Source organism: Corylus avellana, chromosome 1, assembly GCF_965113065.1.
Source record: "Corylus avellana chromosome 1, dhCorAvel1.hap1.2, whole genome shotgun sequence".
NCBI classification, from domain to species: Eukaryota; Viridiplantae; Streptophyta; class Magnoliopsida; order Fagales; family Betulaceae; genus Corylus; species Corylus avellana.
The window spans coordinates 8655021-8677783 of record NC_142490.1 but is presented as its reverse complement, the minus strand read 5'-3'; the positions used below and the strand labels follow the sequence as shown (position 1 = coordinate 8677783).

General features: G+C 37.1%; 2 protein-coding genes across 3 annotated transcripts; both read left to right on the top strand.

The window, feature by feature from the left end:
- Nucleotides 1-1431: 1431 nt before the first annotated feature.
- LOC132171036 (HhH-GPD base excision DNA repair family protein) lies at nucleotides 1432-9756 on the top strand. 2 transcript variants are annotated; one of them, XM_059582240.2, is made up of 8 exons: nucleotides 1432-2014; nucleotides 2124-2183; nucleotides 4423-4542; nucleotides 4609-4706; nucleotides 5974-6515; nucleotides 7396-7502; nucleotides 8968-9099; nucleotides 9284-9756. In XM_059582240.2, the coding sequence occupies exons 1-7, from the start codon at nucleotides 1496-1498 to the stop codon at nucleotides 9058-9060; spliced, it is 1539 nt and encodes a 512-aa protein (XP_059438223.2). In that variant the 5' UTR covers nucleotides 1432-1495; the 3' UTR covers nucleotides 9061-9099; nucleotides 9284-9756. The 2 variants fall into 2 exon arrangements, with proteins under 2 accessions (XP_059438223.2, XP_059438222.2); XM_059582239.2 differs by having other exon boundaries at nucleotides 8968-9754.
- Nucleotides 9757-10632: 876 nt separating this feature from the next.
- Nucleotides 10633-22299, top strand: GLYR1 (glyoxylate reductase 1). The gene is made up of 8 exons (XM_059582209.2): nucleotides 10633-10950; nucleotides 11964-12074; nucleotides 12162-12263; nucleotides 15898-15999; nucleotides 17078-17193; nucleotides 19241-19319; nucleotides 19421-19591; nucleotides 21991-22299. The coding sequence occupies exons 1-8, from the start codon at nucleotides 10840-10842 to the stop codon at nucleotides 22078-22080; spliced, it is 882 nt and encodes a 293-aa protein (XP_059438192.2). The 5' UTR covers nucleotides 10633-10839; the 3' UTR covers nucleotides 22081-22299.
- The last annotated feature ends 464 nt before the right edge of the window (nucleotides 22300-22763 follow it).

Below are 22763 nucleotides of genomic sequence, written 5' to 3'. Positions count from 1 at the left end.
GCTTTAAATTACTGTTAGTTGCTCTGTGCCTTTGTATTGATGATTATACTTGTACTTATAATGATTAATAGACTTCTCAAATTTATTCCATCTTCCTATACATTAACTATGATAATATTTAGAGAGGTGGTTTCCCATTTAGCCACAAGTTGGGTAAACTGGGGTAATTGCTAGTAATCCTGCCAAATTGATCAATGCCAATTTTATGAGCGTTACAAAGATGGAGTCAATGTCGCTTTGGGTCTTGAGCTTACCTTCTAAAAAATCACAGGTCTGACACTTCTTGCAGAGCGAGTCGTCATCGTTCAAGGTGTGGGAAATGAAGTGAAGTAGGTTAAGGGAGAGGGTGTTGAATGAGGAGGAGTTGGGGAACTCGGCAAACTCAGTGAGCTAGGGTTGGAGGTCGGTGAGTTTAGCTTTGATCAGAGACCATTTTCCTTTGAAGGCCTATGTGTGTGGGATACCATCTAAAAGGGAGAGATGAGGTGCTTCGAGACCCTAATAGGGTGGCTTTCCGGGCATTGGGGTGGTCACCGATGTGTCAAAGTGGTGGCGAGGGTCGAGGGGATGTCGTGTAGTGGATTTTGATGGTTGAGAGCTGATGGTTTGAGTTGACTTGTGTTGCTTATTTTGATGTATGGGAGTGGTCAGTAAGCATGACAAGAATGTGTGCAAAAAAATAAATTTCTCCTTAACATGAATTCTAAAATATATTTAAATTATTTACCTTTTCAAACATGTTTTCTCAATTTTATTTTCTGTTTTCTAAATCATACAAACATAATTTCAAAAAAAATTTCTTTCTATACTCACAATTTTAAAAGCAATAAAAAATATTAGAGAATACAAAAAAATCGCACAAGTAAATGAATTCTCAAATTTTTGTAGGAATTTGTTTTACTATAATATGGATGAGAGGTGATTCTATGCGGTCGTGGCAGAGAACATGATGTTTTCCGCCTTCCATTAAAATATTGACACCTCGCCTAGTACACCTTAAGGAAATAAGATCAAAACACCAGATAATAATTAAATTGTTATCAACTCATCGGATAAAAAACTTAACTCACTTGAGACATTATCGGTGGAGGAGCAGAGGCGGAACCGCGATGGCATGGGTAGTAGTGAAACTGGCGGTGGCATGAGTACACCCTTGGCTGGGTTGCGGCTAGAGCCAGCCTCCGTGACCCATGGGAGGCTCACGGTCACCCACGGCAAGTCTCAGGCCATGTGCCTGCTTGCGTAGACCTAGTCGTGAGATTTTGTGGATTAGTTGAACTTAAAAATCTAGTGTTTATGTCTTAGATATTTCTGTGCAATTTTTGTGCTTAAGCTAACGTGTCATTTTTCTATTGGAGGGCATAAAACCCTTGTTTTACAACGTCCCCATAGAAGTTAGGCTCAATATGGATATACCAACGTAAAGCCCTACGTTGGCAGTGGAGGCTTAAAAGTTGCCGGCCTGGCTCAATCCAGCACTTTCAAGCCTTGGCCCATGGTGGGTACCCTTGGCTTTGCGGTGGATTTTGAATTTGAAACCGCCGCTGCTGCTGCTTCAAAAGTGAAAAGTCGGTTTCGTATTTCGAGTATGGGGGGCGAGGGAAAGAAGAAGACGAAGAGGAAACAGCCGAAGCAAAACAAGAATGCAGTTGTTGTTGAGAGACGACGACGTTTGGTCAGAGAACAACCACAGCCACCATCACCAGCAGAGAAACAAATGGAAGAAGAAGAAGAAGAAGATATAGAGGATATTATCCCGTGGAGGTTCAGTGGGGACGAAACCCAGAGGATTAGGGAATCTCTTTTGGAGTGGTACGACCTGAACAAGAGGGACCTCCCATGGCGCTCAAAGAAATTAGAGTCGCCATCAGAAGCAGAAGAAGAAAGGGCTTATGGAGTTTGGGTCTCGGAAATAATGCTTCAGCAGACGAGGGTTCAGACTGTCATTGATTACTACAACCGTTGGATGGGCAAATGGCCCACCATTCACCATCTCTCTCAGGCTTCTCTTGAGGTAAAGAAGACTCCTTTTTTTTTTTTTTTTTTTTTTTTTTTTTTTCTGTTTCTATTTGTATTCTTGATTCATGGATTGAGACCTCTGGTCCTTTTAATCTTGTGAGCAGGAGGTGAATGAAATGTGGGCTGGTTTGGGCTACTATCGCCGAGCACGATTTCTGTTAGAGGTGATTCTCCCTTCATTTCTTAATATTCCGCCCTTTCTTTCTCTCTCTCTCTCTCTCTCTCTCTCTCTCCTTCCAGAAATAGCTCTTTTGGGCTCGATTTAGTCCATATGAACTGCATTGCCTCGATTTCTTGTTTGCTTTTATTAAGTTTACTTTAATGGCCACTGTTGGCTACACACCACCTGAACAAGAGGTCGTGTGTTGTTTTCTGTGCTTTATATAAATATAATTTTTTCATGCTTAGACCTGAAAATTATCTAGAGTTCTCTCCCTCTTTCTCGTCAGCGTGTGTAGGGGCGTTCGGGTTGTTTTGGTCTTGTCTGTTGGCTTCGGGCAATGGTGTATCCTTTTGTTTTCAGTGTTTGGTTATGCCATGATGATGGGGTATTTGAGCTGTGTTTTTCGTGGAAGCGGAAGTGTTCGAGCTATTGGCAGAGGAAGGGTTTTCAATGTTAAGAATCGTTGGAAGCACTAGGGGTGTCGGGTGTCTCTCGAGCAGTTCATTTGGGAAAAGTGAGCGTGGCGTGGCTTGATTCTAGGGGTTGTTATGTACTCTGAAGATTACCGTTGGGTTGTGTTTGAAACTGGTCAAAGCCCCTTTTCCTTTCCCGTTTTGTTAGTTAGGAAGGCAGACGGTAGTTAAAGAATGTGCATTGATTATAAGGAACTTAATCAGGAGACAATTAAGGATAAGTGCCCTATTTGGATGAACTATATGGGGCTAGAATCTTTTCAAAATTGAATCTAAGATGATATTTTTGGCATAAAATTGATGATTCTTCAATCTAAGATGATATTTTTGCATACAGTTGATGATGGTGTTGAAGAATCCTCAAGTGTATGCCAAACATTCTAAGTGTATATTTGGGGTGGAAGAGATTGAATATTTGGGGCACTTGCTATCTGAGAAAGGAGTAAGGGCAATCCCTTCAAAAATTGAGTGTATGATTAATTGGCCACTCCCTTCTACCCTCAAATCTCTTAGAAGATTCTTGGGACTTACTGGATACTACAGGAAATTCATAAGGGGATTTGGAATGATAACTACTCCTTTGACAGTCTTACTTAAGAATGAATCTTTTTTTACTTACGAAAAAATCTTTGAATGGAGGGACAGTGCAACAAAGGCCTTCCAAGAACTTAAGCAAGCTGTCACACACCCACCTGTCCTAAGATTGCCGGATTTCACTAAACCCTTTACTACTGAATGTGAATTATGTGATGCTAGTGGACTTGGTATAGGGGCTGTTCTATGCAGAGTGACTGGAATACCTAGAAGCTTATCTTCTTCTACTTCTTTTCTCTTTGCTTCACACCAACTCGTTTAGCCTTGAAACCCAACAATTTAACCTTGATCTATCACCTTTAGACCCTCAAACATTCCTATGATAAAAATCTTTAATTCTTCTATCATCAATCAGCACCCAAAGAATTCAAAAATATCAAGCCTCTGTTCTCTGATTATTATTCACAGCCTCTGATGTTTGCCCTTTCTCGGCTTTTTTGGCTCCAGATCCTTTCCCTTTCCTCACCCTTAAACTGCAAATTCACTAGTTTTTACCTACATCTTTGCCTCCACGAAATCCTACCACAAACCATCATAAAACCCCCAAATTACATTGCTTCCATAAAATCCTGCAACTTTAGCACTTCAAAACCTCAACCAAAACCTTGATCTTTTCCCTAATGTTTGCAATCAGAGAACACAGGAAACATCATGTTTCTGCTGTTCTCAATTAGATTTGGTTTGTGATCTCTTTGTACTATGTCACTGAGAAACTTGTGACTCAAATAAGCGAAGTGCCAAAATCAGTAGATGAGTATGCTGATTCATCTCTCAAGTGATGTGAAGACAAATAGCATTTGGTGCCTTCGATAATTTTTTGCCTTGGCATGGTCAAGAGAACTAGTCATGTAGTACATTATGGCTCTTAGACATCACGGAGTGACTGGAATACCTCCCATGTGGGCTGACACCATGTTCATGTTGTCGTTAAGAATTTAGGATTTATAATGAACTCGTTTGGACAGTCTTGAACAACCATTGTTGTGGCTCTGTTCTTGATCAAGAGGTCTGTGTTTCATCTCACAGATGAGAAGATTGAAGTCTCCCATATTTCAAAAGGATAAACCAAAAAAAAAAAAAAATTAAAATTATTTGAAAGGAAGAGAATAGCATCCTTTTTTTGACAGTAAACCATGTCATAATTCTCTCCCTCCATTTTGTTTTTGTTCTTAGGGAGCAAAGATGATTGTTACAGAAGGAGGTGGATTTCCTAAAACAGTTTCTGCACTGCGAAAGATTCGAGGAATTGGAGACTATACTGCCGGAGCTATTGCTTCAATAGCATTTGAGGAGGTGAGTAGCTTCTGGAATTTTTTTGTTTAATCAGCCCCAAGCAGTATTCAAGATTTACTTTATCAGGTGGTGCCTGTGGTTGATGGGAATGTGATAAGGGTGATTGCTAGACTACGAGCTATTGCTGCGAATCCAAAAGACAAGGTGATGGTCAAGAAAGTATGGTGAGCTTTGTGACTCCTACAACTTTTTCTTTTTATTTTCCTTTTGTTGTAGAAACTTATTTTTGATTCTGAGGAATAGAAAATTATAGTTAACAAATCTTTATCGGAACCATTTCTTTTGTCCAATCTATGAAATCGTGGCATTGGAGTCATTGTACTCTATTCTTTAAGAAAACATGCTTGTCATTCGTCATCTCTACTACAATTTGGTTACTGGCCAGCAGCACTGATACGACATGGATTATGCAATTGCATAATTTTTTTTCTTCTTTTGTCTTCCTGTTCCATTTGTGGTATTCCTCTACAAGAAAGTAATCTTTTGCTATTTGTTATCAGTATGATTGATGGGAAAATTGTTAGTTAATAATATGTCCTGGTTTAGGAGAAAGGTGATATTTGATGCTACAAAGCTTCTTGGAATTGGAATTGAATCTGTCTAGTATCAAAATGATGTTGGCTAATATTACAAGGAAATAGGATAACAAAGAGGAAATAAGAACAAAGGTCACCTCGCTTCTTGATCCAGGTTTTTGCTGATTCTCACCACAGACCATAGAGGGGTGTATGGCTTCTCACCCCACACAAGCACTAAAGGCTACTCAAATTGGACTACAACTTCCTTTCTAAAATAAAGAGTTATAAATCTATATGAAGTTCTTACTAAGAAGTTTACTTCCAAGTGAAGTACATGGGACTAAGTATGCAAGCGGCTGATTAAGCAGATTAGCAGGTTACTTCATGGTGAAGCACTTGGGGTTTAAATAACCTACTTCATGAATAAGTCGCTGACTAAGCAGCTACACCTTCTGGAAGTCCTATATACAAAAATGCCTACCATGTTTCATATGTTACGTAAAGACCTTTGTACTTCTTTTTTTCTTTGTAGTAGATCTTCATACTTAAGTAATTCTCAAGGCTATTAAAGCATCCAAGTGGTACAGCTCTTAGATTACAACAATTTCATGGTTCCACTCTGCATTGAAGATGATAATCTTGGACCTTTGAGGTTCTGCATTGTGTCTTTCTTTTTGTTTTTTTTTTTTGAGAAAATAATTTTATAATGGCAAATGCATGTAGTTTCACTGCTTATCTGATCACTAATATGCATAATGGTGTACTAAACACATTTACCACAGCATTCATGACTCAAACAAGTGATGTCAGAATGATTATAATTTGATAATCTTTCGCAGAATTTGCTTATTTAATGCATTCTCATGGTCAGGTTTTAATCCTTTTTCTGGTTTTATGTGGTGTGTGGGAACAGGAAAGTAGCAGCTCAACTAGTTGATCCTATCCGGCCTGGCGACTTCAATCAGGCTCTCATGGAACTTGGTGCAACTGTCTGCACTCCATTGAACCCAAGCTGCTCTTCATGTCCTGCATCTGGCCATTGTCATGCACTGTCAATCTCTAGACATGATAGTGCGGTACAGGTTACAGATTTCCCAGTTAAGGGGATAAAGGTCAAGCAGAGACATGATTTTTCTGCTGTATGTGTTGTGGAGTTACTTGGAGGTCAGAAAACATCGGAGGGAAGCCAAACTGACAGCAGATATCTTCTTGTTAAAAGGCCTGAAAAAGGTTTGCTTGCTGGCCTCTGGGAGTTCCCGTCTGTCTTGCTGGACGAAGAAGCTGATTTGGCCTCTAGGAGAGAAGCAATTGATTGCTTTTTGAAAAACAGCTTTGGACTTGACCCCAAAAGGACCTGCGACGTAGTTCTCAGGAAAGATGTTGGAGAGTTTGTCCATATTTTCACTCACATTCGTCTAAAAGTATATGTGGAATTGTTTGTGTTACATCTAAAAGGTGCTCTCTCTCTCTCTCTCTCAAATTCAGTGACAGAGGTTTGGTTATATGAAATAATTGATTTGGATAATCAAGTATGCAGTCGTCCTTTTGGTGGTTTCCTGTCGTAGTCTCTGTTGTTTGTAAAGCATTGTTTGTAATAGATTGTTAATTTTAATTGAGAGCATTGCTTGCAATAAATTTTTGTTATTGTCAGAATATTGTCATTGTATGACGCTGGGCATCATTCCCTTGTACATTTATAATTATGTGATGAACAAAACTATATTATCATTAACTTTGGTTTCATCAGAAACTGATATGAGACATCCAGGGGTTATCAAAACCCAAAAATTCTAAAACATTGCATGATGTTTTGGTGCAAATTAATTGGAAAGAAATCATTTTGGATTTTGGTGTGTTTGGATATGGTAAATTTGTCTTTTATCCTTTTGTAAGACACAAGTGAAAAGTGTTGGCCATTTGTTGGATGAAGATTTGTTCTTGCCAACAGAAAATGAATTGTTCTTCTACTTACCTATAAGGCTCATTTTTTCCATCAAATGTTTCCTAGAGTTTCCATGCATTACCAAGGTTTTATACTGCTTCCATCAATCTTGAAGACCTTACTATTTTTAGGGGCACAAAGTGAAATCTGAACGTTGCTTATATTTAGGAAACAATACAAATACTTGCATTTTATTTTTTCAATGAAAATGACATTAATTGGTAGCTGCATGTCTTTTTATCAGCAAGGGTATACTTATCCGACTGTTTTAGTTCTTATTAATACTCTCAGTGAAGGGGAGCTCTTCGAGCTTCCTACTTACACGCATGCGCGCACACACACACATTTTCATGACTTTGCATGATCTTTCTTTACTTTTCTCTTGGCATGAAGGTGGGAAGAATGACTTACTTGGAAAGCAGGACAAAGAAATTATGCCATGGAAATGTGTTGATTCCGAGCTCCTTTCAAGCATGGGATTGACATCTGCTGTCAGAAAGGTAATGTCTTATTCCTGCATTTCAAATGTTCCATGATATGAGTTGATGTCAATTATAAAAAGCTTGCAGTAGGAAGTATTAAATAATGCAAATTATGTTCAAAAACATGCAAAGCTTTTGCTAACCCAATTTTACATTTAGAGCATTTGGATTCAAAAAAACAAAAAGCTTTTTTTTTTTTTTTTGTCGTCTATTTTATAGATTAAGGTGATACTTTCTTATCAAAAAATAGATTAAGGTGGCATGCTAATGTAAAAGCATTATAAATTTTGAAGTTGCTTCTATCCTTCAGCTCTCCTTTGCTCAATGTAAGGACTTGGTTAGTTGGTTCTAAGATTCTTTTTTGGGGAAACTACACTTACCCATCTCGAACTGGTACCCTATTTGCAAACACTCCTTCAAACTACGCAACACTTTTAGGTTATCCTCTCTATTAGCATTTTCCATTAAGTTGGACAGAAAATTCCCCACGTGACCAAAGCATTAGATATATGAAAATAAAATTGTGAGGGCCCTCTTACATAAAAATAATTAAAAAACAAAAATCCACCACAGCCTGACCGTAAAGGAGGCCATAGAGGACGAAGCTCCATGGCTATGGCCGTGGGTCTTGGGCCTTGGAGACCCACAACCTCCACTTGCCAGAGACTCATAGTTGGCCTGTGGGTCTAAGAAGACCTACGACCTGACTGTTCGTCACCGTGGCTAGAGACCCACAGCCAGGCTGTGAGTCTCCATGGCCAGAGGAGGCCATAGAGACCCACGACCATGGCTATGGAGGTTGGGATATAATGGTCACTTTTAAGACAAAATTGGTCATGTGTAGGTCATATGCGAAATCTTCCATCCAATTTAATAGAAAATGCTGACAAATGGGGTTACTTGAAGGTGTTGCGAGTTTGAGGGGGTTGATTGTCACTTTTTAAAGTTATGAATGTTTGCGAATAAGATGTCAGTTCAAGGGATATAAATGTAGTTTTCTTTTACTATTTCAATTTTTTTTTTTTCTTTCCTTTTAGCTTGAAACACTTATAATTTCCAATAGGATAGAAAATGTTTCTACACCTTAGAGAACTTTAGATAGAACCAAGAAAGAAAGAAAGAAAGAAGTACAAGGAGCTTAGCAAAACATCTCCCCAATTTGCGAGGTGGAGGTGCTACTGGATCTAGTTTTATGATTCAATTTTGAGTTTTGCATTCTAAGAAGCTGTAGTTAGAATGAAACAAAGCATATTATATGAACTTCAAACCTGTCAGTTGCAAAATTGAAAACCCTATATGAATTTTAAATAGGTGAGTAATGAACTTAATTCTTAAGAGTGAATCATTTCCGTTTATTCTTATTTTGGATTAGTTAGATAGTGTTTCATTTTTCATTTCTTGGATATATTTGAGATCCAGTTGCCTAATCTGAGCGAGTTTTGCATTGTCAATTATGTGCACTTATATCTTTATCCCAATGCAGGTATACACTATGGTTCAGAAATTTAAGCGGGAAAATTTGTCCATTAATTTTACACCATCCAAAAAAAGAAGCAGAATAACGCGAACAAAATAAGATATTCCTGCCCGAACCTGTTGCAGCGTCCTAAAGGAGGTGCTTTATTCTACTAATACAAGAAAATTTTAGTATTTAAGATTGTTCTCTGTGCATATATCTGCCAAGAAAGTGCACTTTGGCCATGCAACAAGGCAGATTATTGTCAGAGCTGGCCCTTCATCATCAGTTTTGCTACTTAATATCTTATTCATCCACAACAATTTCCTTGTGAGTTATGCAGACTCGCTTTCTCTACGGCTCTGGTGGGTTCACTTAACCAAGCCATTGCTTATGAGCCGCTCATTTTTCGACAGGCAGGCACACAGACAAATGAGCTTTTAAGGGCTATGATTTGCATGTTGATGGAAGTGTATCATTTTGCTATGATGCTTTCATTTTTCTATCCAATGTAGGTAGTGTAATTTATCAATTTGTATAGAAAGGAAGACTAGGACTTCAGATTCTAGCAAAGGAGAGCTTAGCAGTGAAAAACAAAATTCTAATGCTTTTTGTAACAAATGTAACAATGCTTATCAGTGAAAAAAACAGAATGTGTAATTGCTATAATTGTTGTTTTGTTGTTATATGTTATGAGGATGGTGATAATGTTGTCACATGAGGACTATGTAATTGTTTAGCATATGATTTCTATTATTACTCAACAGGGTTTCCTTAAGTTTTTGTGTTTTGTAATTTTTACTACGAATTTGATGAATTGAAGCAGTGAACTAAAACTATTGGTTGTGATAGGTACTTGATGTAAACCCTCCATTTTGCAGGCCAAAATCCATAGAGGAATTAAATCCATCTTTAAATTGTTATAATTCTGTTTGGTAATTTGTAAATAGTATTTATGTATATAGTTAGCAGTCTGTCTCTTTTTCTTTTTTTTTGTGAAAAAGTCTACATACCCTTTTCATACTACCACATAATTAATAATGTCTTTTAAGGCTAGTAAACAAACAAAAATAACCATAATTTTTTGTCAATAAGACAAAATACCCATATAAATTCTATTTTTTTTATTTAACAAAAACAAAATTTTTTTAAATTTCCACTCAATTTTTTTTTTTTGAATTTTAGTTTTTTTTTTTTTTGAAGTTTAATTTTAGTAAGGGTATTTTTGTCATTAGGGGAGATATTGATAATTTTTGGTAATTTAAGAGGATATTGTTGCAATTAAAAATTTTGGAAAATATTATTAATTTAGTGATAGCTTGAGAGGGTATATGAATTTATTATTATTATTATTAATTTTTTTTAGTTTTTATTTTTTTTAGTTTTTTGTTTAATAGGTTTTCACTGAGCAGAGTTAAGTAGCAGTGGGTACACGTACGTATGGGCGGATAAAGTGGATTCCCACGATAGTGGGAAGCCGGTAGAAAAAACCAAAATGATCAGATCATTGAGTGACGTGGAATGCATCCACCCGTCCACTTAACGATAAAAGCAGATGCACTATGACCAACCAGAATCAGTGCATCAGATAAGCAATAAACTTCAATAATGACAATAATAGTAACTAATTAATATATATATATATATATATATATATATATATATTACGAGGATTTAAGAAATTATTTAGCGGTACCAATCCAGACACTGAGAGGAATATTTTAATTAATTTGAATTTGTCATGACCGAGGACGGCGAAGAAATGGATCAAATGGTGGTGATTGTGATTTAATCAATTAAGAAAAAAATAAAAAATAAATAAATATGGACTCCCTCCGTGGAGAAGTAAAGGAAGCACGTACACAGTGAGGCACAGAGTTGAAAGGATAGAGAAGGAAAATGGCAATGGAGGTAGGGTTCTTGGGGCTGGGGATAATGGGGAAGGCCATGGCCACCAATCTGTTACGCAACGGCTTTAAGGTCACTGTTTGGAACAGGACCCTCTCCAAGGTACGTTGCCGGTTCTTCGTGATGCTATTTATCTGTCTCGAAGATTTGATTGTGTGTTTTTTTTTTTTTTTTTTTGGGTGCACTTTCCTGCTGATTGATTACTTACTGTCTTATAAGAAGACTCGTAAGAATGATCAGATGGTCTTGAACTCAAAATTGATTATGTTATATTACATTGTTTTCCAGTGATTCTCCTCTTAATGCTCTTTCTTGGCTGCTGTTGTATGAATTGTTTGTTATACATGTATTATGATGAATGATTGAATAGTGGATGAACCAACGGCGACAATGAGATAGTAAGAAGTTTGGGTTCTTTAGTTTCATAGGTCTACCATAGTGAAGAGAAAAATTCTTGTGTGACATGCTCTTGAAAAGCAAGCCTCATATGGTTTTAATTTTGAACTTTATGGACCACGGACAACAAAGAAATGGAGATGATGCATGACGTGGTCAAGATTTAAAATTAGTGTATCTCATGGTGTATATGATTTCACACTATATAAATTTTTTAAAAGATGTACCGATTTGACTTTATATACACCGTTAGATGCACTAACTTTAAATCATGAGCATGAAATGGAGATGATCCTATTCATTGGATCACTTGAGGAACTATTTATTGGTAGGTGGTCAATGGGCTCATGCTTTGATTTTCTTAGTGACAGGGGTCATTTTTTCATTGATATTTCTTTATGTCCACTCTTTTTCTTTTTAAAACTGAGTAAGTGAGTAGGATCCATAAAATGTGGAAAGATGAAGAGGAATTAACTGAATTTGATGAAATACCAACTGATCAGTTGATATAATCTAAATTTAGAACCTTTGTCAAATAACCTAAGGACAACTTGGACATATTGCTTATGATTATGAGATCTTAGCTACTAATTAGTTCAGTCTTGCTAGCGTGCAAATCTCACATAACCATGTTATCATCAGTGAGAATACTCTGTCATCAATGGCTTGCACTGAGACCAACATCTGTTGCATGTTTTGCTTGTAACCCCAAATTGCAGTGTGATGAGCTTGTGGAACATGGTGCTTCAATTGGAGAAACCCCAGCAGCTGTAGCCAAGAAGTGCAAGTGTATCATTGCAATGTTATCCGATCCTTCAGCTGCTCTTTCGGTTGGTGTTTTCCATGTTGGTATTTGATATTTTATTTCTTTAGTTCTAGTTCTCTGCTTACAAGGTCACAAACCGGTGATTGTTTAGGTGGTTTTCGATAAAGATGGTGTTCTTGAGGAAATTTGCCACGGAAAAGGTTACATTGACATGTCAACAGTTGATGCTGATACTTCTTTAAAGATCAGTGAGGTTTGATTATTAATGCTACTCTCCACCCCCTTTCCCTTTTATTTCTCTTGTATCAATTCATTCAGGTTAAAAAATTGTTTGACATCTGATTGATAGAAAATGATGTTTGAAACTTACTGTATATTCTGCTTAGAGTTTGGCGGATAAACAATAAGGGTATTACCTAGATATCTCCAAAAAAGCCTAGAAATAGGAAGTTTTGAATTCAGCCTACAATTTGTGGGAGTCTGATATGTATTATATAAGGCACAAAATTATTTTCAGAATACATGTCATTTATGAGATACAATATTGAAGGGATAGTTTGCAACAATAAAGAGATAACAATCACCTGTTATGGAAGCACTCAATTTGCTATGGAAGCTTTTCTGCAGAGAATGCACCAGCCTGCTAGGCACTAGGAAATAGGCTGATTTGAATTGAGTGAGGTCAACCATTCAATAAAATTTGAATTAAGTGGGGCCATCTTCGCTGTAGTCTAACACCCCCCCACCCCCCCCGGCAAGCTGAAGTGGGTTGGTCCTCCACACAGCTTGGTGCATGAGGACATGAACTGAGGGTTGGAAAGACTCTTAGTGAGACAATCTGCTAGCTGAGTATTGGTGGGGACATGCTGAAGTCAAAGAAACCCAGAGGCAATCTTCTCTCTTATGAAATGAACATCAATATCTATATGTTTGGTGTGACTGTGGAAGACAGGATTAGTTGCGCACTAATGTTGTCACACAGAAGGGAGGCTGTGCAAACGATAGATGAAGAAACATAGAATGTATAGTAGCCACAAAACATCAGCCCCAAGAGCAGCCAAGGCACAATACTCAGCTTCAGTGCTGGAACGGAAAACAATGTTTTGCTTTTTCTCCACTGTGAGATTCTTAGTCATGTTGGGCTAACCTGGGTTATGCTCGCTTGTTGGAGAGGGTTGAGTGGCGGTCCCCAAAGTGCAACAGTTTGAAAGATGGTACTGCCCTGCCTTTTGTGGTGTATTTGGAGGGAAAGTAATGATAGAAGTTTTGAAGACTGCGAGAGGAAGATGGTGGATCTAAAGCCTTTCTTCTTGAATACTCCATACCACTGGACAGCTACTTTAGACTTTCTAATTTGCTTGGTTTTCATGATTTTCTTGACCGTTTTCTCTTTTTAGCTAGGTGTTTTTGTTGTATACTTCCTGTCTACCTGAGTTGTGTCTTTGTGTTTTTTAATGAAATTTTGATTACTTATCAAAAGAAAAATCTCGTGATCTTCAAAGCTTCTTGCATTCCGCTATCTCCAAATGCCCCACATTAAACACAAAGGTACCATCCTCCAAACTTCCAAAATGTCTTAGCTTCCCAATTGACCTCTCCAACTCGCCAATAACTCTATGGAGATTTTTGCGAAGAGAAGGCACCACATAAACATTATGAAGAAGAAGACCACCAAAATCAAAGCCAAGCATAAAAGTCACAACTTTGGAGATAGATAAATTAGCTCCATTATTCCTGGACGGCCGCTTGGCTAGCTCCTGTAGGGATTAGCTTCTCTGATTTCCTTTTTCATTTTTCTCCCTCTTAGGCGCTCTCTTTTATACTTCCTGTGTATGTGGGTTGCGCCCCTCTGCGCTCTTTTATATCATAATTACTTATCCAAAAAAACCAATCATAACAGAATGAAACCCGTTTTAAGGGGACATACCTTGAAGAAGGTCATCATTAGGAGTCATATGATTGGTAGTGTCAGTGTTAGGGTTCCAAGCATCATCAGTTCCATTAGAAACATGCATCGCAGCCATACCATGCTGAAGTTTAGAGATATTAGAGGAATCAGCCAAGCATTGATCCGCCTTTTGATTAGGAAAACTGCACTTACAGTGTAATTTGCTTGCTGCCACGACCTCATCCATGGGGAGAGGAGTCATTGCATGAGAAGGAGTGTGCATTGGTGTTGAAGCCCAAAACTGAGCCACTTTGAGGAATGGAATTGTTGGATCCATGCCCTCCATGAGAGCGACCTCAAGTATTTGAAGCCTGACCACGCCCTCCTTATGCTCTTGCATGAGCAATGAAGGCAGTGGGTGATGGTGTAGCCACGACGGAAAGACGAAGCTTGAAGTCTAACAAGAGACCAAGCACATCATCAAGAGAGGGTGCTTCTTTCTCAGCATTGATGGCAGCAACTATGGGATCGTGTTCAGATCCCAACCCTCTGAGGATTCATAAAACAAGGTCGGCATCATCAACTGCCATGTGAACTGTAGCAAGTTGCAAAGCCAATGACTCTGCATACTCAACATATTCAGAAACTGTTTTCGATCCTTTAGTCATAGATTGAAGCTCAGTTTTGATGTGCTGAATGTGAGACCTTGATTGAGGCCCCAACTACGTCTCAAGAGAATGCCAAAGAGCCGAGGAAGAGTCCTTACCAGCAACCAATGGAAGAACAGTCTCAGAAAGGGAACTGGTGAGCCAGCCTAGAATCATTTGATCAAGCCGAAACCATTGCTTGTAGTCTGGGTTCACAGCACCATCGACGGTCTGCAGAGGTGCGGGAGTTGTCCCCATGACAAAACCTAGGAGATCATAACTACAAAGTGCTGTAAGCACCTGCGTCTTCTAGGGATGATAGTTGTTTTGGTTGAGCCCGAGGGAGACATCTTGTCAAATGGATTAAACAATAGGAAGAGAACTGAAATTTTGTACTCTGTTGTTGAGGGCTGACGCATTGGAGGTGGAGGAAGCCATGGGCCTTATACTGTGTACGTTTTGAATTCTCCCTACAATTCGTGGGAGTCTGATATGTATTATATAAGACACAAAATTATTTACAGAATACTTGTCATTATGAGATACAATATTCAATGGATGGTTTGCAACAATAAAGGGATAAAAATCAATTTGTTTTGGAAGCAATCAATCTGTTATACAAGGTTTTCTGCAGAGAATGCGCCAGCTAGCTAGACAGTAGGAAATAGGCTGATTTGAATTGAATGAGGTCAACCATTCAATAGAATTTAAATTAAGTGGTGCCATTCGTTGTCATCTAAAAGAAATGGCCTTAACTAGTCCCTACTTATTTCTTTAGAGACTTTTCTGTTAGCTTAGATAATTATTTTGGTGGTTGGAACTTTATTTCCAGAAGTATCTACTCAAATTTTGCTCATTTTTTAGGATATGCTAATTGGAGCTCTTGCTCAAATAACATTTCCACCTATAAGAGTGGGGTGTATGATGAATTCATGGGCTAAAGATCCACTAGAAGCATGTGAAACTTGCAAATTTGTAAAAAATACATTTTTTAGGGAATGATACCTTGCATTGTTTTTAGACTTCTATATGATATAATGCATATAAAAGATATTGTTGATGCTGTAAAGGTGATGGATGAGAGCTTTAAAGAAGCTAAGTGAGCTTACTTTTCAGTAATCCAGTTATCAATCTTATGTAAGTGTGTTCTTTGTTAGAGACCATGGATACATTCTTAGACGTTTCTACATTGCCTTTGCCATGACTGTAATTTTATTGTAGTATCTCTCATTTTCTGCAATATCTTTTTTACGCGTGGTGGTTTAGATTATAAGTAATTGATCTTTGCTGAGGATGGGGAATAAGAAGTCATCTTCAGATATATTACTGAGTTTTGCATCCAATATTTACAGGCAATTATATCAAAGGGTGGTCACTTCCTAGAAGCTCCTGTTTCAGGTAGCAAAAAGCCTGCCGAAGATGGTCAACTGGTAATCCTTGCTGCTGGGGAGAAGGTAAATTCATATACAAATTTATGATGTTGCAATTCTATAGATCTGGTTGGCTGGTGAATCTCATCTTTTTTTTAAAAGGGCCATGAAAAATAAAACACACCCAAAGGATGACATCACACTACAAAAATAAAACATAAAAGGCTCAAAATATTTTTCTTCATTCATTCTCCATCTGATGAGATACAACCCTATATGTAGTCATGCTTAGGAGGTTACTTAGTGCTAAGGTATCTCATGTTTACGTAAGCCAAACCAGATTGCATCATGGTGAAGCTTTCAAGTCAAAGAGCCAAGTGAACCTAGACTTTTGACAGTCCAAAAGACAAAAAGCTACCTAATCTGTCAGATCCAAAAGCAAAAACCTAAAGGCCAGCTAAGTTGCTGCTGGACCAAAACTAAAGTACCATAATATCCTTGATGAGCAGGTGCTCTAGCTTTAAAACCACACCACTTTTCATAAACATCACTTCTTTAATTTTGCTCCGCCTTATGGCCCTTTAATATTTACATCAGCTAGACAATCATAAAACAGGCTTTTGTTGTCTCACTTTGAGTAGAGCTACTGTGATCTTGATATTAATGAAATATATTACCTGTCTTTTGTCAATATACTACTGTTAAGGTGATATAAAATTCCAAACATGATTAACTATGGATTTACATCTAAACTCAATTGACCCAAGAAAACCTTGAAAACAAAAACACTTGGAGAAAAGTGTGTTTTTCAAATTGAAAACAAAAACACTTGGAGAATAATACATTAGCAAACATAGGTTTTATCTTTTGTTTGACTTTGCTGTCAAATTTCTTGCTTGGACTGTGCAGTCGTACATTCTGTAAATCTTTGAAAGGATATGATAATTTAGGCTCACTAGGAACACAGAAGCGATTCACTAGTTTTTCTGGTATTTGAGAAAGAATAAGTCAAAGAGGAAAATTTGAGTAAATAAGAAACCCCGTGGCTTGGTGATCCTCGTGCCCCTTCTATTGTTTTCAGAGTGCTACATAACTTGATTCTGTTAGTATAGCTGTTAATCTTTTAGCATGCAGCTCATGGATACACTGTTTGAAAATGCAGGCATTGTATGAAGAAGCGATCCCAGCTTTTAATGTCCTGGGGAAGAAATCTTTCTTCTTAGGGCAGGTTGGAAATGGAGCGAAGATGAAACTTGTTGTCAACATGATAATGGGCAGGTAGACGTTAGCTTTTGGTTAATGTAACCTAGAAAAGTAAAATAAAAATGGAGACATCTCAGACAATAATCCATGTTCTGAGAGTAGGTTTTCAATCAAGTCATAAAATGTGCAAGAACTAAATAAACTGCCCAAAATGTAACTTGACCCAAATATGAATTGGTACAGCCCATGTCCAACAAATTATGGAATTACAAGAATACCCCTGACATTTAAGAAGCATAAATGATTGTAGACCCTCTTATTATCAAAATTTAATTAATTAATTATTTTTTTGATAAATAGAATTTAATTAATTTTTTTTTGGGAAAAATATACTTTAGTGTCTTGAACTACTACCATATTTTCATTTACGCCTTCGAACTTTAAAAAGTGACATCGGGGTCCATGTACTACTTCAATGTATCAAATTATATACTTTCTCTTCCTAGATTGTCCCTTCTTTTTAATAAAAAAGAAAGAAAAGAAAATTAATTAGGGGGTGCTCAGGTGGTTTGGCCACATCCAAATAACCAAATGGGAGTTGCCAAAACCACCTCCTGGCCATTTGGGGGTGGCTTGCCACTCCCATTTGGTTATTTGGAGGTGGTTTGGCCACTCTCAGGTCGGCTAGAGCTGGCTAGAGGAGGTGGCTCAACTACACCCTAAGTTTTTTTTTTTTTCCCTCTATTAAGAATGGGCAATTTGGGGAGAAAAACGCAAAAGAGGTCACATGTGGCACACATGACCTATTTTCCATCTATTTTGATGACAAATACAAATAGTGTCTAATATGACACACAATGATAGTATGGGGTCCTGATGTCATTTTTTAAAGTTTGGAGGTGTAAACAAAAATGCGGTGGTAGTTTAGGGAGCTAAAGTATATTTTTCCTTTAATTTTTCTATGACTTTCATAAACGAAAAAAAAAAAAAAGATCAAATCGACAAGACTTCTGGTACAAAGTTAAGGCTACATAGGTGTTTTTCCAAGTTTCATTAACATTTCAGAAAATATTAATAATGCAAATTCTAAAAAATACTTTTTTCCTTTTGCGATGGAGACGTTAAAAGCTTGTTTTGTTTGTTCATGCTTCTACATTTTTTATTTTTATTTTTTAACTCTCATGCACGTCAACAATGAGGTAATGGTTTTCTTTTTCTAACTTAATTAGTTGGGTAGGGGTTGCAACTATAATAATTTATGAAGTAGCTTTTAGATGTAAATTCTCATGATTGTTGGTGTCCTCTACAGTTTTTTAATCTTTATCGTCTAAGGCAAGTGATTCCTCATTTGATATCATCTGGTGAATGATTTCTTTGCTTGTGGTCTAGGTTTCAGAAATAATGGCAGATAAATTTATGGGAAAAATATCAAAAAGTCTCCTCAATTACCAGCCATTTTCAATAAAGTCCCTTAAAGTGACAAGCATGATAGTTTACAATTGCCAATGTAGGGGTATTTTTGGAAGATTACAGCCAAATTTGTTTTTCTTTCCATTCTAATGGTCAACGCTAACGAAGTGGCCATTTTGTCATATATTGGTAGTTTGATGTATCAAATTGTCACGCTTGTCACTTTGTGGGACTTTATTGAAAATGATAGGTAATTGAGGGGGCTTTTTTATATTTTTCCCTGAATTAATCAACAATTGGTATATTTAGCAATAAGTATCCTTTTTAATTCTTGTAATTAATTTATTCTTATTAATACTCTTAAGGAGTTTTTTGAAACACAATTGATTATGAATTATTAAAATTAAAATTGTTACTTATACGAAAATGAAGTCAGTTTCTTGAAAAATTAATTATGAGAATTATTAAATATTTGAGTATTAATTATAAGAGTCTCAGCCATACTAAACCAGCAACTTCCTAATTCCAAGAAACATAAAAGTAAGACTTAATACTAACTAGAGTAGCTTAGGAGGATACCAGTTAGGCCTCTATTGAAATTAAACCTAATGTGAAGATTCCTGTGCATTTGAGCTTGCTTTTCCTTCACTTTCCTGTAGCATATGTCTTTATACCCTTAATTGATTGTTAGTTATGGCATTTTTCTTTTCAGCATGATGAATGCGTTTTCAGAGGGACTTGTACTGGCTGGCAACAGTGGACTTGACCCTCATACTCTTCTTGATGTATTGGTAAGATAATGACCAAGAATGTTTTTATTGAAAGACCAAGAATGTTTTTATTGAAAGATTTTGGTATTTGAGCTGAGTGTTGATAAGTTACTTTCTGGCAGGATCTGGGTGCAATTGCTAATCCAATGTTCAAGTTGAAGGGACCCACTATGATCCAGAGCAGTTACTCCCCTGCTTTTCCGCTGAAACATCAGCAGAAGGACATGAGGTTGGCTCTTGCCCTTGGTGATGAAAATGCTGTATCAATGCCGGTAGCAGCTGCAGCCAATGAGGTTATACTCTTTTTTCATCTCTTGTAATTTTGAGAATATTAATTAAATGATTATCACTTATAAAAAAATTAATTAAATGGTTAAATTCACTCTTTCATGTTAACTTGAGCTTTGAGACTAGTGGCAAGTTAAAACTCTGACTCTACGGTTTATCCCATTATGGTTACGTATTGGGCCTCATTTGTTAAGGGAAGGTTTGAGCCCACATGTAAGGGGGAGTGTTGGAATATTAATTAATTGATTAAAGTTATCCTTTCCTATTTGTTTAAGTTTTTTTAAATAAATGGATTTAACACTTACTAGTCTCGAAACATATGTAGAAGCAGTGTCATTAATTAGAGTCAGATTGATGTAGGGCATTTTCTGTAATGTTTGAGTGTTGTTGCTTGTTAGTTGTTATGGGCTGTCATTTTGCTTAAGTAACAAGGATGGAAAGGTAGTGTAGCCTATTTTTAGTTGTTGGAGAGTATAAATAACAGAATTCCAACTCATGTAATCAGTTTTTCAGTTTTAACAGAATTTCATTACCAACAACGGAGCATAGGATCAGTTATCTCTGATTTCTAGACAACCTATTCTTCTCCAAATCCTAAATCTCTCTATTTCTTTTTGAATCTAAAAGTTTGAAGCATCATTTTGGTTTCAGAGTATCTTGCATTGATTTATCCTCCTTGGTGTGTTGAGAATCTGCAAAGATTGAAGCCGAATTTTTTTTTTTTTTGGCTTAATCTCTTATTCAAATTGTTCTTGATGAATGAGATTTCTATTTTCCTTTGTTCCAAACAGAGTACTACTTTCTTGTATCAGATCTCTGTTTTCCTTTGTTTAAAACAGAGCACTATTTTCTTGAATCAAATCTCTGTTTTCCTTTGTTTGAAACAGAGCATTAGTTGCTGTTGTTATGGCCCAAAGAGTTTGAAAGGTTTGAGCTACTCTTTCACTAGAATTCTTTATGGCTTATCTCTTCCACCTAAAGAAATGATATCTGCCAACCATTTGCAATATTAGCAATATCCAAATTGTTTGAGTTGGCGGTGGAAGGTAGGTCTTTGGTGTTAAGGATTTTTGAAAGGTGTAGGGGTATCATCCAATCCTTATGGTTGGGTAAAGTTAATATATCTTGGTTGTTAGCCACCGTTGAGGAGTTGGTCCTAGAGGAGGGGATGAAAGAATTTTGGAGCTGCTCTATAGTTGGTTTTCCAGCTTTCCTTGCCCAGCGTTGCTCCAATAAGCATGGACGGTTCTTGGTGGTGTCAGAGTATGGTAGAGGTAGACGGAAGGGTTCATCCTAGTGCCAGAAGGGAGAGATGGTAAAGGATGAAGGTCATTCACGTTGGAGCTGAGTTTAGTTATGTATAAGCCACCTAAAAGCTTTTCTTGCGACTACAGTAGGTGTATAAGTGTTTAATGTGTCCTCATTCTCAGTGGTCGAGTTTGAATTGTACTACCTTTGTACTGCAGTGGAATAATGCCTAGCTCTATGGCGTCAGTGGGATATCGCTTCCCATTACATTCCTGGTTTATGGGTAGCCAGGAAGGGGTGCCACCATACTGCTACTACCCTTTACCCACAGCCAAAAAAAAAAAAAAAAAAATCAAAGTCCTAGAATTTCTTATTTTCTCCTCTCATTCTCTAGCGCACACACAGATGCACACATCTTTATTGCAAGTTGCAACTATCTAAAGCTGTTGCCTTTGATTGAGATGGCTCTGGATCTCGATTTTTATTCCTTTTTCCTTTTTGTTTCATATTGTTCCAATCTATTCAAGATTTGGTCAATTTCTATGTTTATGTTGTGAATCGATTTTTTTGTTTACAGATGATAAGTAAGATGTCCTTCCTTTGATCCATCTCTTTTTAATATATTGATGATTGAAAGGTTTATTTTATTCGGTTGGTATTGGTTAGGTTTCCCTTTTTTTTTTTTTTCTTTTTTTTTTTTTTTCTTTTTTTGAGTTTGGAGTTATTCTTGAATTTGACTTGGTTTAGGATGGATTTTGGATTCAACTATCAAATTCAAGTTTTGGTTTGTGATGGCTTTTCCTCCCAAAGCAATTCATTTTCATTTTCTTGGTTACTAGGCTTATTCTCTTCTTTGCTTACTTTTGTCAGTGTAAAAATCATATATAATATTGGAGTTGGCCTGATAATTTTATGAAAGCTACAAGATATGATATATTAATAGTGGTAACGAATTGCAGAAGTTATTAAGATCTCTCCTTTTTGGCTATGGCAATCAAATTTGGATCGATTTTGATGGATCTTTTCATGTTCTTGTATGGAAAATAGAAAATTCTTTTTGGATTTTTACGAGTATGTAAAATTGCATAAAAAGACGTTTGATATGGGAGCTCAGTGATTATTAGAAACTAAAACTTGACACTCATATCTGTTGTAGGCTTTCAAGAAGGCCAGAAGCCTGGGGTTGGGGGACCTTGATTTTTCCGCTGTTCATGAGACTGTGAAGGATCTTCATTACCCATCCTAATACAAATAGAAGCTTAAGCTGCTTGGGCCCAATGGTGAACACAGATTGCATTGATAAATTTCTGCTTAAATGAACAATTGGTATTACAGCCATTGTTGTCAAGGTTTTAATGTAAATTTCGTGTTTCAAGGTGTGGTTTGTAGGACTTATTATTACCTTGGCCCCTTGGGAACATTTTCTAAAGTGAAAGCAAAGGACATCATATACAGTTGAAAATGTTGCACTAGGGTTTTGGTCCTGGTCGACGTGGTCGTATTGTCTCTCTCTCTCAAAAGAAAACATCTTTGTTTTTCAACTGGAACCAGGCTGTGGGGAGACCTGACCTAACCAATCCCAATCCCTCAACTGCCTGAACCACAGGCCAAAAACTGTTAAATGGTCTTCTAACCCACTGATTTTCACTCATTCCAGGTTGTGACTCGAGGTATTGGGATCTCTAACAATTAGTTATTTCCTAGCAATTTAGACAATAATTATGAGTGTTTATATGAGACTCACCTATTCGAATAGATAACCGAACAATCTAAAATTTATTTGGGCAAGTGAATCCTATATAAGCTCTTTTCACAATTGCTGTCTAAATTACTATCAATTGAGCGACTAATTGTTGTAGATCTCAATCCAATTTATCATACGTTAACATGGTACGACGACTAATTAGTGGGTTGTGTGTACAGAACTCT

Bases quoted from the DNA above. Each gene is read 5' to 3' on its own strand.
- GLYR1 (XM_059582209.2), top strand. From the start codon at position 10,840: ATGGCAATGGAGGTAGGGTTCTTGGGGCTGGGGATAATGGGGAAGGCC. The intron at 10,951-11,963 runs GTACGTTGCCGG...CCCAAATTGCAG, and splicing joins GGAACAGGACCCTCTCCAAG to TGTGATGAGCTTGTGGAACA. The intron at 19,592-21,990 runs GTTATACTCTTT...TATCTGTTGTAG, and splicing joins TAGCAGCTGCAGCCAATGAG to GCTTTCAAGAAGGCCAGAAG.
- LOC132171036 (XM_059582240.2), top strand. From the start codon at position 1,496: ATGGTGGGTACCCTTGGCTTTGCGGTGGATTTTGAATTTGAAACCGCC. The intron at 4,543-4,608 runs GTGAGTAGCTTC...TTACTTTATCAG, and splicing joins CTTCAATAGCATTTGAGGAG to GTGGTGCCTGTGGTTGATGG. The intron at 4,707-5,973 runs GTGAGCTTTGTG...GTGTGGGAACAG, and splicing joins GTGATGGTCAAGAAAGTATG to GAAAGTAGCAGCTCAACTAG.